Genomic DNA, 18,727 nt, shown 5'->3' with positions numbered 1-18,727 from the left:
TGACCACAAAATCCAGCACTGGGTCACTACTGGCCACTGGGAAGTGCATCCTGTACAGCAGAGAGTTAATTTTCCTATGGCCATTGCTTCCAGCAGCCTCAGCAGAAGCTGTGTCTTTGCAGGGTTTGATCCGAGGGGCGGGGGTGTGCGATGATGTAATGTTACCAACTCCCTGTGCTGGTGGGAGGAGGTGAGGTAAAAAATAAACTCATCTGCATTCATTTCTCTCTCCAGCTTGTATGCACTGGTTCGGTTTACCTGGAAGACTTGCTTTCATATTTTTAAATAAAATCATTGGTTGTTTTTCTTGCCCAGGGTAAGGCTGGTGTGGCAGCACTGGTGCAGAGCAGGACAGGGCCAAAGGGAGCACCCCCTCCCGTGCTGGCAAGGCTGCACCCTGCATGCAGCCCTTTGGGGCAGGGGTGGGATGAGCTGTGCAATCCCATTTCTGGAGGCAGTCTTGTCTGCAGGTGGTGTGTGCATGTAAGTAGAAATGAGTAGTAGTTGTCTACCCCTGAATTACAAGTAGATTTTGAAAAACATAACACCTATCTCCCTCCAGAAAAGCAGCCTGTTCACAGAGTCAGATAAGTTGCCTGTGCCTCAGACCCCTTTGGATGAAATGCTGCAGGCTGAGTCAGAAGGGACAGCTTTAAGGTGGCATGTAACCAGGCAGAGGGGTTGGAGGGGAGAGGGAGTCAGTGGCATTATTTGCAGTCCTTGCCTCTTTCCAGGCTGGCTGGTAGATCCTGTCTGTCTCACAGAGCTGATGCTTTAGCAGGAGGGGAAGGTTCACTCCCAGTAACATCTCTCACACCATGCCTTTGAAGGGGTGCTGGCTGGAGTAACTCAGCCATTGCGTTAAGGACTTCATCTGTAGAAGAGGAGGATCTGCCTGAGTTAGTGTGTGCAGCCCTTACAGTTGTATACTTGGCTTTTCAGAAATGGCAGATTGATGACACCTCTGGAATAATTTGGCACCTCCCAGCCAAGGAAAGATTTTCCCAGTTCAGTCACAGTACTGAATATCCCCTCTGTCCATACACAAATTCACAGATAGAGTAGGAAAAGGGAAATGGAAAGACATCTCACCATTTGGAAACTGAGCTGCTGTGAATCCTTTTCCCAGCATCACCCCATGTCACCTGGATGGTTGGCACTGTCAGGGGATGGGAACACATCAGAGCTCAGCTGGCCTGCACAGATGGCATCTGGGAAGGGTCCTGGTTTTTTATGATGATGGGCTCAGATGACAAGAAGACAAAAGGAGTAATTCTTGTGGTGGTGATGGGTTGGGTAGCCAGCCCAGATTTCTCTCAGATTTGTCCACAGATGTGCAAATATGTCTGCACTGTCCTGAAAGTCCCTTTTAAACTGATGTAATTATTTGAGTGGTGCTATGGATCCATTCTGTAGTCTCAGAGCAAGATGAGAATACCCCAGAAATGGACCTGTAATGGATAGCTGTTACTGGACACTATTGGAACTGCCTGTGGTCTGACTCGGTGTGGTGAGTGTTGTGTATCCAAGAACATCTCCAGGAGGGAAGTCTTCTTCTCCACATCCTTTAACTGGAACAAGGGCAGGCAGGCATTTAAGCAAAACAGCTTCAAAAGTTGGAGATCTTGATGTTTTCATGTAAAGTTAATGAATGTTAAAAATGACATTTCTTATTCATTTCCCTGCCTGAGGTCTGCCCGTGGTTCTGGACATGACCTAGGATGTACACAGGACTCTCACTGTGGCGGAACACAGGACTGCAGCAGCACTTCCAGGAACAGCAGTCTTGTGTACCCACCCAGGACACAGCTTCACCTGACTTTTCTGCTTGCCACAACCTTCATATCAGTCCCAGGTGAAGGACCACAGAGAGTCTGGAAGGCTTCCACAAGGCCAGGAGAAAATTATAGCAGCAAAATTCTTGCAAAACCGATACGCATACACTCATCGGATACTAAATACTGGAAGGGAAAGGGAAAGGAAAGAGGAAAGGAAAGGAAAGGAAAGGAAAGGAAAGGAAAGGAAAGGAAAGGAAAGGAAAGGAAAGGAAAGGAAAGGAAAGGAAAGGAAAGGAAAGGAAAGGAAAGGAAAGGAAAGGAAAGGAAAGGAAAGGAAAGGAAAGGAAAGGAAAGGAAAGGAAAGGAAAGGAAAGGAAAGGAAAGGAAAGGAAAGGGAAAAGGCACATCAGTTCTTGTGGGTCTTCAGAGATTTGTACTGGGTGCCTCTGATGAAGCAGCTTCAGCTGCAGCAGGTCTGGTAAATGTGCAGAAGAACATGCCACTGCTTGGGTATGGGGTTAGTGCAGGACAGGCAGAGACTCTTGGTGGTGTTTCTGGCCTCTGCCTATAATAGTGCAGCACTTGGTGGTTGTTGAACTCAGCTCTTTGTCGAGTCAACACTGGGATGCTAATTCTTTGCTTGAAGGTGGGGAAGCTGAGGTTTGGAGGAATATATGCTGATTTTAAAGGAAATACATTGTGTTTCATATGGTTGAATATCTCTCTCCTGCAAGGGAAACTTGCATTTCAAACACATTCTTTTCCCCTTGGGAATATCTGGCTTTTCTTTAATCTGGCTGCTGTCCAGATGAAGACCAAGGAGTCACTTCTTTTGGGTTTAGGTTGGAACCTAATGGAGAAAAAAGCAGCTGCTTAGATTTCTGCAGCCATTGCTGGTTTTCCTGCTTCAGAGGGATAGGAGAGGTGTGGACACCCCTCAGCTCACTGTCACAGGCACTGCTGGGGATGGTTCTGAGGTGCCACCCTGCTGCAGACACAGGAGGCTTAGGGAAAACAGTGTGAAATGGAAATACCAGCACACAAGTAAAGCAGAGCTCCTTCCTTTAAGTGCACAAGGGTAGCTGGCCAGATCACACCTCCTGAGCTTAATTTTGGTGCTATTACTGTAACACCCAGGAGCCACAATGCTCTGTGATGCCAGTATTTCACATACTTATTTAGTGCAAGAGAGAAGGACTTTGGCAACCAAATATTTAATGTGAAAGGGAAGCACAGTTATGGGAGAGGATGTGATATGCTCAAGGTCTCACCTCACAAGCTACTGACACTCAAGACAGGTAAGTCATATCTTGTGGGGCCAGACCACTGTGATGGACTCACAGCATCCATTTGCAGCCATTGCCACTGCCCCAACATTCCTGCACGTGGATTGTCTGTCTGGCAGAAACAAGGCACGTGTGAAACAGCCTGCAGCTCTACTTAAACATCAAAGCCAGAAGCCAGCTGGGCAAGGAGTATAAAAAAGTCTGGAGGAAGGAGAGAAAGGCTGCACAGAAATTGTGCATTTATGAATGCAACACATTTCTTGCCTCTGCTTCTTACAGTCAGCAAGAGCAGCAGAGAGTATTAATCTGGCTTTTGCTGCTTTTTGCATTCACAACAGGCTTCAACAATAATATTCACTTTATTTTAGCTCTTCTCCAGAAATGGGCTTTTCAGTTTCTTCTGCTTGCCTGTATTCGTGCAGTAGAGAGATCCTGAACAGCTTCTATTAGGTAAAAGTCACTGGTTTTTCCAATCCCAGTGGTGTGCCAGGTGTCTTGGATTGCTGGCACTAGCCCACATTCCTGTCTGCACCCTTAACTGGGAAACAGGGATGGGGATGAGCAGGGGACTCCAGACGTGTAAATAGATCAGTCAGCCACATGGCATCATCTCTGCTCTGTACAAATACAGTTGAGGACATGCTGAGCAAAAAAAAAAATTTAATTAGTACATGCTCCTTCGCCAGCTCTGGAACTAGCATAAATACATTCCCACTTGTGCTGCTTTTAGCAGACTAGCTACTAAACTTTCTAGGACAGTGCCACACCTCAGGATCTGCCTCATCTCATTCCTCAAAATCTACGAAGGCTGCGTGTCCATGCCAGCAGAGGTGAGGATCCCTTTAGCATCTGCTGAGAAAGTGGTGCCTGTGTTCCTGGATAGGTAAAGAGAACCAACACCATACTGTGGTAGAAGCAAAGAGGGAGAAATATAGTCTTCAGCTTGCCTAATTCCCGCAATTAGAAGCTTTCAAACAGAAACAGAACACACAGATGTTCGCAGAAGGATTGCAAAGCCAAAAGAGGGCGGGCCCCCTCTAGGGCCCTTCTTTTATTCGGAGAAGGGAAAGGGGCGGACTGGGGGCGGACCCGGGGTGAGCGGCCAGTCACACACTGCTGGAGAGTTTGAGTTACATTCGGTTTTGCCCGCGCTTGGAACAAAGGAGTTCAGAACACATGGCAGAGGCAAGGCCTGGCTTGTCTTGGGGAGGGGGAAGGGAAGCTCGGAACAGGCAGCAACACCATGCTGTCCTCCTCCATTATCCCAGGGCATGGATGTTGTGCCTGGGATGTCTTTGTAATTGTACCATTAGTGGTAAAAATACAGATTTCTCCATCTTTGAACATGACAAATCCAGTGCTTTCCTGTCAGACTTTCCTATCTCATGCAGATACATGGGCAGATGTATAACAGTGGAGAAGCTTTACAGCAGTGTAGTCTCCCTTCCCTAAATTTTTTTATAAAGGCCTTGCTTGGGAGCTGCTGGATCATAGTGCCTGCAGAAATAGTTGTGGTCTGGGGCATAGTGAATGGGATAGTTGAGGAAAAGCAGGTACTTTACATAAAACGTTTCCATCTGTTTCAGAATATTCACTTGCCCCTGCAAACTGTTTACATGGACAGTGAAGCTTCAATGAAGATGGCTGAGATTATATAGTGTCTGCTGTAGCTTCTGAGGTGGCTGTAAATACCCAGTGTTAAATCCCTTGATGTGTTAGGAGTCATTTCCCTCTCTTTGAGAACAGGGCTTGAAAAAATGCCCCAATTGACCTCAAGTGCTCTTTGAAGCAGATTTTTGAGTCTACTAATTTTTATAAAATAAAGGTGGGATTAATGTGTTTATGATTTCCCTCTAGTAAAGGGCTTAGAGGACTCCCTTCTGTGTGATTAATAACAGTGGTTTCCATTAAATGGACATAGGACCCAGAGCCACATGTGTAATTCCCTGTGTATGTAATATGTCCTATTCACATGAATAGTTGAAAATTCAAAATGGTTATTGTACCAGGTGGAGCTTGAATTGAATTGTCAGGACAACATGAGAAAATTGCACTGAGTACATTCACCCATCCTATAGTGTAAATCCATAAATAGCCTTTAGTGTTAATTACTCCATAAATTGAAAGAAAATCTGTAACAGGAGACAAGGACTAGTACAAATAAATGTCATGCAAGAAGTGAGGGAAGATGCACTGCTTGAAGTTGCTTTGGGAATGCTCCTAGGAGGCGTGGGTCTGGGGAGAGCTGGTCTGTTCTGGATGCTCTGAGACAGCTGCTCAGAGCTCAGGGAGAGGGACTTTGACAGACTCAGGGTGCTTGCTTTTCCCTAGAGTGCGTTCTTGTTTGCTTACTTCTCGTTTTCATTTTCTTTCTTTTCCTCTGTCTGTCTGTTTGCCTTTTATGTTCTTGATAGTGGAAATTAAGAGACCTTTGCTTTTCAAACCTACCTAATTATCCCTGGAATAGCACTAGCACAAACAGCTTCCTCCCTTAGAGTCAAAGCAAAGATGCTCAAAGAGGCCAGAACAAAACTTCCCAGTCCCTTCCATTCTAACCTGTTTTTAGAAATTCAAATCTTTGTGCAGGAATTTTCTATGCTGCTTTGAGTTAGCTGTGAAATGCTTCAGTTGTGAGATGTATATAAACATTCGCTGAACAGGTCAGCTGGTTCTTGAGAGCAAGATTTAGAAGAAATAGGTGGTTTGTATCCACTTTATGGGTAGGAAACTGAGGCACAGAAACATTGAGGCCAGATATATATAAAATGTCAAGCTGTTACTTCCTCACTACAGAGTGCATGAGTTTATGAACTTAACAATGTTCTTTTGACAGTTGTGTGAGTAGGATAATACCTAAATAGGAAATGAGATTACAAGTTCCACAGCTTCCATGTTAAGGCTATTTGGAATAAAAAAAACCTCTCAGTTTTGCATGCTCTGTTAGGAGAAAGTGTCAGAAGCACAGAAGCACAAAGTTAGAGGTGGCAAGGTTCCGACTGCCTCTGGATCCAGTGCTACAGAGGTGCCCAGGCAGATGCCCAGGTGCATCAGGAGGAAATCTGAGATGCACAAAGAGCAATAAAAGACACATAAATTAAAGTTTGAGTCTACTAATTTTTATAAAATAAAGGTGGGATGAATCTGTTTGTCTTTCCCTCCAGTAAAGGGCTTAGAGGACTCCCTTGTCTTCTGTCCCTGTCGCTGTGATCCTGGAGAAACCTGCTGTCATATTTGCTGATAGCACTCAGTATCTAATGGACATGTGGAGGTTTAAAAATCCCTGCCATGCACTGGATGTCTCACTGCCGGCTCGTGTGTGAGCCTGAGCCCAAAGGCGCTGCAGGCAGAGAGGCAGTGCTGGAGGCACTGCTCTCCTCATGTCACAAGTCATGTTTGCAGGGCTGACTTCTGTTCCTGCCTCTGGCACAGCATCTCTGGTTGCCCAGAGAGGTGGTGGATGCCCCGTCCCCGGACACATTCAGAGTTGGGTTGGACAGAACTTGGAGCAAACTGCTCTAGTTGAAGACATCCCTACCCATTGCAGGAAGGTTGCACTAGATGGCCTGTAAAAGCAAGGAATGTGGCATTCTGCAGGAAAAACTTCTGTGCTTCCAGAGTAGCAAGGACCAGAACACACAAAGCTGGACATTGGGCATTGGACCAACTTTAGAGCTCTTTCTGGATTTTAGCACACTATTGAAACTGATAAATAAATATCTTTATCCTGCTTTAACCCCTTTCACACAGCTTTCTGGAAGTGAGAAGCAAGAGTACTCAATTTCCCAACATTAAAGGAATGTTCACTTCGCCTGATTTCTCAAAAGAAACGAGATTCAGGTGTTACCTTCCACCCACTCTCCCTTCAAGATCTTGAGCTCATGTAGCCAGTTTCCACAGTGCCTGCAAGAATAAAAGTTTCCTAAAATGTTTCCTGAGCAGAGATATCCAGGTCAAACACGTGTGTTTTATGCAGATGTCAGGGAAACTACACCAGTTGGGTGTTGGCAGTGGGCTCTGGGCATCTTAGCTCCCTGCTGGTGGTTGGGGCACGGCACACTCACCCAGCAGCTCCCACCTGCCACACCCAGTGGCCTCTCCAGGCCCTCCAGTGTGGTGAGGCTGACAGAGAAGTCAGAAAGATGCCTAGGCTTTGGATCAGGCTTTACAACCTCGGATAATCCCTCGCTTCGTTTTAAAATGGGATTTTAAAACTGCAGAGCAATGAAAAGCTTCGACTGGGGAGTGGGAAGAGAATCTTTAATAAACATGAAGATCCTATTAAATACACATATACACATAAACTGTGTTGCCACTTGGCAGCAGTGGGTGACAGCTCTCCCAATTTATCGTGACTTCTGCAGTTGGCAGCACTTTTATTTTTAATGACTTACCATTGGAGTCCTGTTATTGCAGGAGCCTCTTCCTCTATCTTTTAAATGCAAGCCAGAGTCTAGCTGCCATTTTTGCAGAAGGAAACTATAAAAGCTGAAATTAAAACAGTGTAAGGTTTCTAAAGCCAGAAGGCTGGTCAGAAAATCCACAATATTTTTTATTTTCATTATTTTTTAATATTCGGAGTTAACTGTGGGTGCAAATGTAAGCCTCATAATGATGATGAATCAAATGAGCAATTGGTTCATTCAGAGCACCAGAACAAACTGGGGAGTAGCACATCACTCAGAGCACTCTGCTGTAATGTAAAAATTTGTGTGCTGGGTGAAGATAAGTGCTTAGGAGATGATCTAACACCCCACACCGAAGGAACAAACCAGCTGAGGGTCTTCATTTCTCTCCAAGCACTACGATAAATCCATCATTTATCTACAGTTTCACTTGGAAGCTGAGAGGTGTCCTGAAGTGGGTATCTGATTGCCATAAAGTTGGAAGAGTCCACAGAAAACAGCTCACAAGGTGTCTTTGTGGAGGAAGGGAGTTAGTTAGCAGCGCATTGAACAGGATTCATCCAGCTATCAGTGTGGCTAGGTGAAATGCATTTCTGTTGTGGAACTGTGCATTTTCCAGTTATTTCCCCCTTAACTATAACTTTTTCATGAGAAGTGTGAACCCATTTAAACTAGGTACAGAAAGGGGAAAAAAGTTCTGGTGGTGTTGCCCTTTCTCAGAGCATTTTGCACGTTTTCCAGTGTCCTTTTGGAGAGGTGGGGCTCTCTCCCAGTGCTGTGCCTCCTGCTATGCAGGGTGTTTGAAACTGAGGGGTCTTCAGGGCAGAAAATGTAGACAGAAAAAATGTTGTTTTCCTAATGTTGTGCAGACTGGTACTGTCAGACTGACTCTTTGGTCAGGGTTGTAAACCAGGAGATCTTCCTTCCCTGCTTTCTGTGACTTCCTTGGCTGCTTGCAGAGACCCTTGAGCTGGAATGTTGTCATCATCCCAGCAAGGATAGTTTAGGAGTGTCACATGGAGCACCAGCTCACAGTACTTACAGCGGCAGCAATTCAATCGTATTTGGGTTTCAGCCAATGTTTGTCCTCCTTGGCAATGGTATTGATTATTGGAGCTCAGGAGCCAATCATGGCCGATATGATACTCACACCTCACATCCCAGGCTGACATGTGTTAGGGAGGCTGCTCTACTTCAGCTGGGGCTGCCAAATGGGCCAGTGAGGCTGTGGACAGACTCCATACCTTGTAAGTCACCTGTGCTGTGAATAAGCAGTTACGCCCTAAGTGTTATTTGACATGTTGGCTGGGTTTGGTTTGCACAGGGACTGGCATTAATTTGATACCTGTGCCAATGGAGAGCAGCCCCACAGTTTGTGGAGCCCACCAGCACTTGGTACCCAGCACTGCATTGCCAGAGCAAATCATCCTGGACTATCACAATGATCACATCTTGTTGAGACTGTGGTGTTCGATGCCAGAGACCATGGATGGAATGACAGCTTGAGTCTGGAAGCCTGCTTTTCCAGACTGTGGTAGTTGTCATGTTGGGCAGCAAATGATGGTTACAGAGCCTGCAGGCAGCTGGTGCCTTCTGCTACCAGCTCTGCAAAGCCTTACACAGCAAAACCAGAAAAATCTTAGGGCTTCATCCCAATGAAAGGTCAAAATGAAAAGCCTGATTATAGTAAACTAAGCCCACATCTCTGACCTTTTGGAGTCTTTCTCAGCCAGAGTTGAGGTATCCTCCATGATCAGAAGTGGGAGTGACTGCACTCTGATAAACCAGTTGCAAGAGAATCTTGAGAGCCTAGCAGAGAAATTTCTGCCCGGTGGGAGGACAAGGCATGTGACAATGCTGAAGCTGTGGGGGCCTGGAGCTCTGTTCTCCTGTGGGGAAAGTGGTGTCAGTGGTGAGTTGGTACTGAAACATGGGCAATTCCTCATTTTGCTCTTTATTTATTACCTTATTCTGCCTCGCTGAGTCTGCGCTAATGTTACAACTGGTGGTTTTGGCTCTCTTTGGGTTTACAGCATTCAACAGCTTCCTGGCAAAGCACCATCCCACATGGCTTATTGAACACTATTTAGATGAATTTGTTGAACCTTCAGCCTGGGTTTGTTTCATTAAAATTTGGGCTGTACTTTTCCATCTGGTTGCCTAGTGGAAACAGTGTCCAAAATTGGTATTTCAATCACTTCCTATATATTTTTCCAAGTTAATTGAATCATAAGAAGCAGGTTACTTAAGTGAATGGAGTGGCCTTTGTCACACTTCATAGGGCCTGTTAAACACATAAACCCAAAATTTATTAACACTTCTGAGTAATTACAAGTGCAATGAGCAAATCAGCCTGCCTTCCCCCTGAGGAGAGCTTGATGAGGTCTTCTTGGGGCAGCTCATCCAGCGCGGCTGCTGTTGGAGTGAAACGGGATAATGCCTCTGTCCACCATGAAATACTGCATCTTCCATCACATCCCTGGCCCAAAATTGTGTTTGAACTGATATTTAATGAACTGCAGTCCTTGTCACCTGTACAAAGCGCAAATGTCATCTACTGTGTTTATAGAAAGGGAAATGAGTTTTGCTCTCACTGCCACTAGTGAGTCATTAGTGGACTTGAGCACACCTGGGATGTGCCCACTGCAGGTGGGATCAGTTGGTGAGAACAGGACCCTGAAGCATATGTAGCTCAGCAGCAGTTGTTTTGAGCCCTAGCTTCTCCATGCCAGGTGATGCAGGAAGCTTGGGTTTAGAGGTGCTTTTCTGATGCAAAGGGCTGATGAGAAAATGGTATTTTTTTGCAATAATTTGCTGCAAGCAACTTGCACTGGTCTCTCTGACATAACATGCTGGTGATTAATGTACAAACTCACCCCCTCTCCCTGGTGTCTAGTTTTCATTCCAGTAAGCTCCGATTATTAAAAAAGAAACATTGGCTTATGAAGCTAAACATCAAAATACAGAAGCAGAAACCTCAGTACCCCCACTGTTTGCAGTGTGTTTGCTCAGGGTTGTTTTCATGCCACACACAATTGAGGTTATTGAGGAGAGCAAAATGAATAGTGTTTGTTATTCAGTTCATTTTGGGTTTTCAGTGCTGTCAGTGTCTCAGGGAAGTGGTGCCTGAGGATTCAGAGAGGGTGAGGTTAGGAATTTATTACATGGTGTCTGGGGCTGTACAGAAACAACTCCCAAAGGTCTCGCTGAAGGAGAAAGAAAGGATACCGCGTGGAGGAGCCAAGAGTGTGTGGACATGGGGACATGTGAGCACTTGCCTACAGTACCAGAGTGCTGACTGCAAGAGCAGTGATGCTGGGGTTTATGCTTTCAGACTCCTGGGCTGCATCTCACCTCTGAGCTAAGTGTATAGGCCTCCCCTAGGATGTCTACTGTGTCCTTGCTGGCTGGATCTGCATCTGAGATCAGGTTCCTTACACCAAGTAGATTTAGCTGGGATTATGCATTTGTTCATTGGGATCTGGATCTGACCTGCTTGTTTCTATAATTTGCCAAACAAAAATCTGAAGTCCAGAGAATCCTAGAGCAGTGTATGCCTTCATTCCAGAGTCTGCATCTGGTTTTCTGGGCTGTCAATAGATTAAGGGTTTTTTAAAACAGTTAATAATTTGCATTAAATGGTTAGCTGCAGATTTTTAACTACTTAACCACAACAGATTAGAAGCAAGTGGAATGGAATTATTCTTAGTATTTTCCATTTCCAAAGTAATTTGCATTATCTTAGTATGTGCTTACCTTGCAATCCTAGTATATGTGTTACACCATCCATCCCTTGCAGAGCTGTGTGGCTCTTACGCTTTAGAGATGGAGGCAGGAGCCCACAGATGCATAGTGTGCCTGCTCTGCATCTTCAAAGACTAGGATAGTGCCCAGGCTACTCTGTCAACCTCATCTCAAGTCCAGGAGTACAAAATTTGGGTTTAGATTAGAGTGGGAAAATGGAAACAAAAGAGGACAGAACAGCTTGAGTAAAATGTTTGGAGAAATTGTATGATAGAGATTTAAATCAAAGACCAATGTGCTGCTTTGAAAGTAAACCAGTGGGAGAATCCCCATAGAATTACCTTGAGAGCGATTTCAGGTTGGAGTTATAATTTAATAGAAAGACTACAATAAATGCAATGATACACAGAAGACTTCAACAAAGAGTACAACCTGGCACCCTGTTGGTCAGGGTGCTGATTGCAGTCCTTTCAAGTGATGGTTGCAGTCAAAAGCAGTGGTCCTTTGGAAGTTCTGATCCTCTGGATCCGTTCAGTGGTGGTGATGCTGGTGTCCCAAGCCCACAAACCTCAAGATTATATACGCTCAGGTTCAGGCAGGAATGCTCAGTACCTCCCCCAGGGCAGGGAGTTTCACAATGGAATGATGTCATACCGTGAGTCATAGGATATTTTTTGAGAGTTCTTGATGGTCGAAGTTACAGCTCCTATTCTGGTGGTGCCCATTGAGGCCCAGTAGCAGAGATGACCCCTTCAGGATGGGTGTGACTGTGCTGGTACTTCCCCAGAGGGGAGTTACCACAGCTGAGTCATTGGTGTGAAGAAGAAACACTACCCTGCCTCGAAGGATTTGCCTCTTCTCCCTTATCTCATTTAACACCCAGCTGATAGCCTGAGGTGTCAGGTGTGCAGGAGTGTGCTGGGCAGCTCCTGCAAACGACCCATCATTAACAGTTTGTCAGGAATGATGTAGAGGGAAGTGGAATACACAGTTTGTTACCGCCCACACTGGCACTCTCCTTTTGTAACCAGGACGACCACAGGCTGTTTCCACTTGGGAAGGTCAACAGAGCTGGTCACTGGTATCCACGTGAATTGCTGAGTCTCCTGCAGTTCTCCGTGTTGTCCTTGACAATCTGTATGAATCCTGCCATGGCAATTGATGCAATCAGTACATGAAAGAGTGTCACAGTATGAGCCTGTGGAGCAGCATGGGAAGCCCAGGAGGTTGGCTGGATAAGGGGGCTCATCTCGCTCCTTGTGCTGAGGTCTGTGCTAAGCACATACTGGCAGATAGTGGACCTGGCTCTCTCTGCCTCTAAAACAAACCTCTGTCCTCTGCTTCTATCTCTGCAGAGCTTCCTTCCTCGGAACACTTGAGCGTGGCCGATGCAACATGGCTTGCCCTCAACGTGGTGTCTGGTGGAGGTGGCTTCTCCAGCTCCCAGCCCATCGGAGTGACCAAAATTGCCAAGTCAGTCATAGCACCTCTAGCTGACCAAAACATCTCAGTGTTTATGCTCTCCACCTATCAGACGGACTTCATCCTGGTAAGAGGACGTGAGGGAACCAGGCAGAGTTATTGCCACCAGATGAAAGTTCAGTTGGGCAATTCTGGGAACAAGTTGTCTGGGGAGTGGCAGAAGTACCAGTCTGCTTTCCCCAGAGCTCTGTCCCTTGTAGTTAGGCCCTCTGACAGGAGGAGCTTTTGCTATGGGATGAAGCATTTGTTGTCATGGGTTGTCTGGTGTCTAATAAGAGTGCTGAGCCCACACTACAGTCTCCTTGCAATGGAGATATTGGTAGCACTTCCCACCATCACTCAGACATTGCAATCCTAGTATATGTGTTATACCATCCATCCCTTGCAGAGCTGTGTGGCTCTTATGCTTTAGAGATGGAGGCAGGAGCCCACAGATGCATAGTGTGCCTGCTCTGCATCTTTGGTTTTCTGGAGGTTAGAGAAACACAGTGTCTGCTGTCAGGTTGGCTGGTGATGGCCAAGAGGCTCCATGTTTTGGGTACAGACAGGCAGTCTTTCTGTCTCACACACACGTGTGTGTGCATGCACACAAGACATAGCCTTATTTCCTGAGGAAACAAGACTGAAGAACAGGCAGTGCTGAGTTGTTGAAGGAATGATGAAAAACAGGTGAAGCATCTCCTGCTTAGAAATCTCCACGTTCTTTTTACAGTCGTAAAAGCACTTTGGTGCTTAATCCTACTGATACTCCCAGTGATATCACCAAGTGTGCTTCTTTTAAGATACACCTAGATGGTAACTATCTGCTGGCTCAAGCAGGAGTCATGTGTCCACTTTGCTGTGCACTGAAAGTATGTACCCTCCACTGCAGTGTTTTGTCATTTCTGGTGCACGCCATCACCAGATAATCCTGTTGTCACCTTCAGGTGCGTGAGCGAGACCTACCCTTCGTGATGCACACGCTGGCTGCCGAGTTCACCATCCTCAGAGTAGTGAATGGGGAGACAGTGGCTGCCGATGACTTTGGGATAACAAATGGATTTGTCAAACCAAAACTAGGTAAGGACCAGCACAGGCTCAGCTTGCCAGTGATTTGGTCTCCCTGGGTGGGGTGGAAGTCCTGCCTCCTAGCTTCCTTCAACATTTGGATGAATACTGTCGTAAGATGATAATCTTACAAGCCTATCCCAGTACAACCAAGGATTTGAGTAGGTTCTTAACTTTCTGAGCAGTGCTGGTAAGTTTGGCTGAATTTTGGCCTTCTAATGCTAGTTTCTCTAGAGGAGACATGCCTTTTGTAGGACAGAAGGTTAAAGTATAGTTCATTGTAGTTGCAAAAATAATGTTGTCTGTAGCCCATATTTCCACGCTTCAACATTCCAAAGGAAAATGGCTTTTCTAAAAGCTTGTTTTAAATATTGCAGTGATGCACAGAGAAGATTGTTTTTCAACTTTCATACTTCAGTGCCAGTGAGGATCAAGGCCACAATGAGTCCAGGGCTGTAAAGAACCTTAGGATGTTTGCAGGCTAGAGGAACAAGCATCAAGCCAAAGGGTACAATCAGGAAAAGGAACAACTTATATACGTATGTTTACCTACAGACACGTGTGTAATTTTTTGCCCATAACCAGCCAAAGCAGGGATCAGTTATTATGAAATACCACTCACTTTCATCATTCAAGAGCTAACAATCACCTAGTTTAAAAAAATGAGTCTTAAAGAAAAAAAGCATCAAGAAAGGGCACACTGAAACACATGTTGATAATGCACAGGTATGCAGTTTGCTGTGTTGCTCTGTTTACTAGTAACATGTCTAAATGCTGGCTGCTTCTCAGCCACTGGCTGCAATGTGTTAGACAAACTGCAGTGTGGCAGCTGGTTTTTAATTTTTCAAGATATTATGGCAAAATAGGTCCCCAGAAATGAGGGAAAACCGGATGGACTGCTAACAACCACAGCTGGAGAAATGCCTTCCATAACCCTGCCTTTTAAATGGTGGAAGCCTGTATTTTTTTCCACTTTTCAGTTTCTCCTGGCACTTCCTTTAGCGTGCCCCTCACTCATGTGGATGCACCCAATGGCCTGAAAGCCCCTAGGAGCAGAGAGCTGGGCAGGGTATTCAAGGTAATACCACCCTATACCACAGGGAGACCAGCACAGGAGCAGGTTGTCCACAGGCCCCTCATTCCCTGAGAGCCAACAGGGCTTCAGCAATGAGGCACTGCTTTATAAATACTGTGTTACAAATACAGCAGCTTTCTCTGTGGCTGCTGCCAGTGCATGGATAACACAGCTGATGAGACAGGAGTCTGCTGCAGATGTGGCTTCATAGTTGTCTGTGTGTGTGTGTGTCTCTTTCAGTTCAGAGGCCTGTCATTCATCCCCTTTCCAGTCCAAGTAATATGTTCTGCGTCACCAGCCTGGATCCAGATACCCTTCCCACTGTTGCTACGCTCCTAATGGATGTCATGTTTTACTCCAATGGGTAGGTCCTGCAGGGAGATGGGCTTCCAGGAGAGGTGTGCCCAGAGTCTGGAGGCACAGATTCCCACTGCTTCTCTGGGGTGCCCTGGGATCTGCTGTGGCCTTGTGCTGCTCCAGTACTCTGCACTGAGGGAGGGAGGTTTCACAGGCTCAAGAGGGTTGTCCCAACAGGTGGAAGCCAACAGGTGATTGAGGGTGCCCAAAGACATCTGCTGGCTTTGGAAAACTGAGCATTTTCAGAGTGAAGGTGAGAGTAGCCGTGTGGTCAGTGTGCTGCATATCCACACGGGGCCGGAGCATGTACGGCTGGCTGGATTGCTGCCCCTTGGTGCCTGTGGCTCCTGGCCCACAGCCTCTTGTGAGGGGACCTTGAGGCAGAGATGGAGAGTTTTGTCAATTGTGGGGACTGGATGGTTTTCCACCTGCAAAATAAAAAAAAATAAAATCAGTATAGTATGGCAGGACTCAGTGTCACTTCCTTAAGTCAGTGTATGAACGTTTCTGGTTTCACTGGCTATATCTGCTTTAAGAACCTTTATTTTGTGCTCTTCTAGCCACTGTTAATGTCATTTTCTTCTGTTTCTTCAGAGTAAAAGACTCAGTGGTGGGCAATGAAGACTCGGGACATATTCGATTTTTCTCCTTTTCTCTCATTGAGGGTTACATCTCCCTGGTCATGGATGTCCAGACACAGCAGAGGTGAGCTTTGGTCTTAGAGTAACCCGGACCTTGAAAAAAAGGGATGTTCACAAAGGAGCAGGAAGCAGCTTAGACTCCTCCATGTTAGTTATTTGTACTGTCTTTGTATGGGTGTCATGGCCCTGTACACCCTGATACTTTCCTGAGTAAAACCTGGCATGTTAGTTCTTTGGACAAATTTTGGACTTGTCTGTCCAACCCCTCAGTGAAATCACAGATCAACGTGATGTAGAGTTATCTCACTTTCAAAAGAGGAACACTGGAGCAAAGTGATTTTGGCATTTTTATTCTGTTGTTCATTAGCTGTGCATTTAAGAGCAAAACCCAAAAGGAAAACCTGGTGTAGATGTTTGAAGTTTTCCTGCTAAAGGCCAAAATCAGGATGGGGATGTCAGTGATACAGTCCTCTTGCACTGCTTTTACACATGGATGGGCTTGGTTTGGAGTCTTGTTATGATGATAATGTCCTGAGTCATCCCTGTGCAGTGGGAACCCATGACTTGTTCATCTAGCAAAGGAGGGAGTCAACTGGTGAGAAAACTTCAGCCTCTGTGTGTGTGTGTGTCTCTGCTCCTGCAGCTCTGCAGCACAGGAGGCTCTGAGGTCTGGAGGCTAGAGAGGGTGCTGTACTGCTGAGATTTGCTTTTGACATACAGTGCAGTTTGGGTTTGGTTCTTGGGAGCAAGTTCCCTGCCACAGCAACTTGTTTTTCAAATTAATAAATTGCCGTCTTGAATGTTTCTCTGACCTTATTGGAGTAAACCTTTGTCTGTCTTCAAGAGGAGCCAGAGGGCTGGAGCTTCAGCCTGGGGTGTGGGAAGCCTGGGGGGCCAATTCATCTCTCTCGCAGGCTGCCTGCTTAACGTTGGGCAAGTCTCTTAGCCTCCAGTCTCCTTTCCCCTGCTAAGAAATAAAGATCTCTGCAGTGGTCCCAGGGACCTCCCCAGATGGTAGGGAAAAAAGCACTGATGGTGCTCAGACACAAAACCAGTGGTTACCGTTCACATCCCTGAGAGCAGGTATGGAAACATATTCCATCCCTAGGAGTTTCCAAATGCAGCTCAAATCAAACCGTCGGTCTCAACTTTTTTAAAGCTGGGGCACAGCCTGTTGCTTAAAAATTTTTTCCCATGCCTCTCTGGGTACCTGTGCCCACCTCCAGCAGCAGATGCTGATTTGCTGTAGGACACTTGAAAGGTCAGACAGGTGCATCTGCCCCACCTGCCTTGAGTTTTCCCAGTTTGCCCAAGCTACCACCCCATTATAGTTGGCTTCAAACATCTCAAGGATGCAGGAAAAGCAGATCCCTCACAGGCAGAATCTGACACACTGCTGTGTTTCAATTGCTATGTTTGGTGTTCCTTTTTTTACAGATTTCCTAATAATTTGTTGTTTACAAGTGCATCTGGTGAACTTTGGAAGATGGTGCGGATTGGTGGGCAGCCTCTTGGCTTTGGTAAGTAACATTTGGGGGATCAGTTGGTGTGCAGGCACTCAGTCACCTCAGGGCCTTCAAGGGGTATGGAAAAATCCATCTGGGGATGATGCTTTTTAAGAGCCAGCAGTTTAACATGACTTTGTGAGCTGAGATTTTCAAACAGAAGTCTGACTCTATTAAGTTTGACTTCTGAATATACTCCTGAAAGTGCTACATGCTCAACAGTTGCAGCTACATTGCATTCGTCCACTGGACTTCAGAGGTGGCTACAGCTGGGGCTCTGGTTAAAGAGAAAAACTGGACAAAAAGGTGGCATGGAAATGCATTGTAGATTACTGAAATCAGTGGTCAGAAAGCACTGTCATACTCCAGTGCAGTGCTTGGGTAATTCTGTGATTCTAGTAGACTTTTTATAGATATATAGGGTTGGGACTAGAGCATCTTTAAGGTCCACTCCAACCCCTTAATATTCTGTGATGATTCTGTGGTGAAACTGGTGTGAAATCCTGTTTCAGGGGCTGTGGTGGGCTGCAACCTAGGAACCATGTGTCCATGCTCTTTCAGAGATGCAGGGCCAAGTGTTCAATAACAGAAAAATGGATGTTAAAGATATATGGGGCTGGGTTTGGTGCTTTCTTCTTGAACATCATTCATTGCCTTTCTTTATACCTCTGTAAATCGTTCCAGTTATAATGGTTTTGTGCTATTGGAGAATGTGCGTTTGTGCCGGTTTGGACAAATTTGGAGGAAAATATCCTCTGATAGAAGGCAGGTTACAACCAGCCCTCCCCCACCAGGTTCAGGAAAAAATAAATTTTCCTTGGAGGAAAGTGAAAGAGATAAAAAACTATTTATTTAACAGACATACAGGAAAAGAATAATAATGCTAAATAATGAAACCTCTCACTGTGGAGAGAAACCTGGGAAGATTTCAGAGTCCTTCTGTCGGTCTGCTCTCTCTCCTCCTCCTCAGAGCTGGGTCGTGGGCCCACCTCCGGGGCTGTGGTGGAAAATGCTCCCAATGTGTTCTGATGTTGAAACAGTCCAGAAGAGAAGAAGGGAAAAACCAAAGTCCCAGGAAAACAAAGTTCAACTCTCCATCTCCCTCCAGAGAAAAGGAGCCGAAAGCTGGCTGAAAAGCAAGCAGGGCGCTTCCTCCGCTCTTCTCGCTGCCGCAGCAGAAGAACACACAGGACTGTGTGTCTGCGTCCTTGAGCAACTGCTTTGAAAAGTTCACTCGGTTTTTTTTCTCTCCCCCCTCTCAGGCTCAGTTTAAAGGCACAGAAAGGCACAAAATTAATTTCTGGGCATAGAGCAGCAGTAGGGGATACACATCATAAAGTCACCCCAAGACAGCGTTTCTCTGTAGCAAAAGGAAGGTAATAAAACTAAATGTGCAATGTACCACTGTG

At 45.8% G+C, this 18,727-nt stretch overlaps 1 protein-coding gene across 7 annotated transcripts in view; it reads left to right on the top strand.

Moving 5' to 3' along the window:
• The window catches only part of CASTOR2 (cytosolic arginine sensor for mTORC1 subunit 2), a 143,769-nt gene that overhangs the window by 109,411 nt on the left and 15,631 nt on the right, over positions 1-18,727 (top strand). For all 7 annotated transcript variants that reach the window (XM_032130075.1, XM_032130073.1, XM_032130076.1 and 4 more), the window contains 5 exons: positions 12,567-12,760; positions 13,620-13,752; positions 15,056-15,179; positions 15,767-15,877; positions 17,251-17,333. In XM_032130075.1, the coding sequence (XP_031985966.1) occupies positions 12,567-12,760; positions 13,620-13,752; positions 15,056-15,179; positions 15,767-15,877; positions 17,251-17,333 (645 nt within the window). The remainder of the gene's footprint in view (positions 1-12,566; positions 12,761-13,619; positions 13,753-15,055; positions 15,180-15,766; positions 15,878-17,250; positions 17,334-18,727) is intronic.

This window comes from Corvus moneduloides, chromosome 20, assembly GCF_009650955.1.
Source record: "Corvus moneduloides isolate bCorMon1 chromosome 20, bCorMon1.pri, whole genome shotgun sequence".
NCBI lineage: Eukaryota > Metazoa > Chordata > Aves > Passeriformes > Corvidae > Corvus > Corvus moneduloides.
Note: the sequence above shows the minus strand (reverse complement) of the source record. Positions and strands in the feature narration are given on the sequence as shown.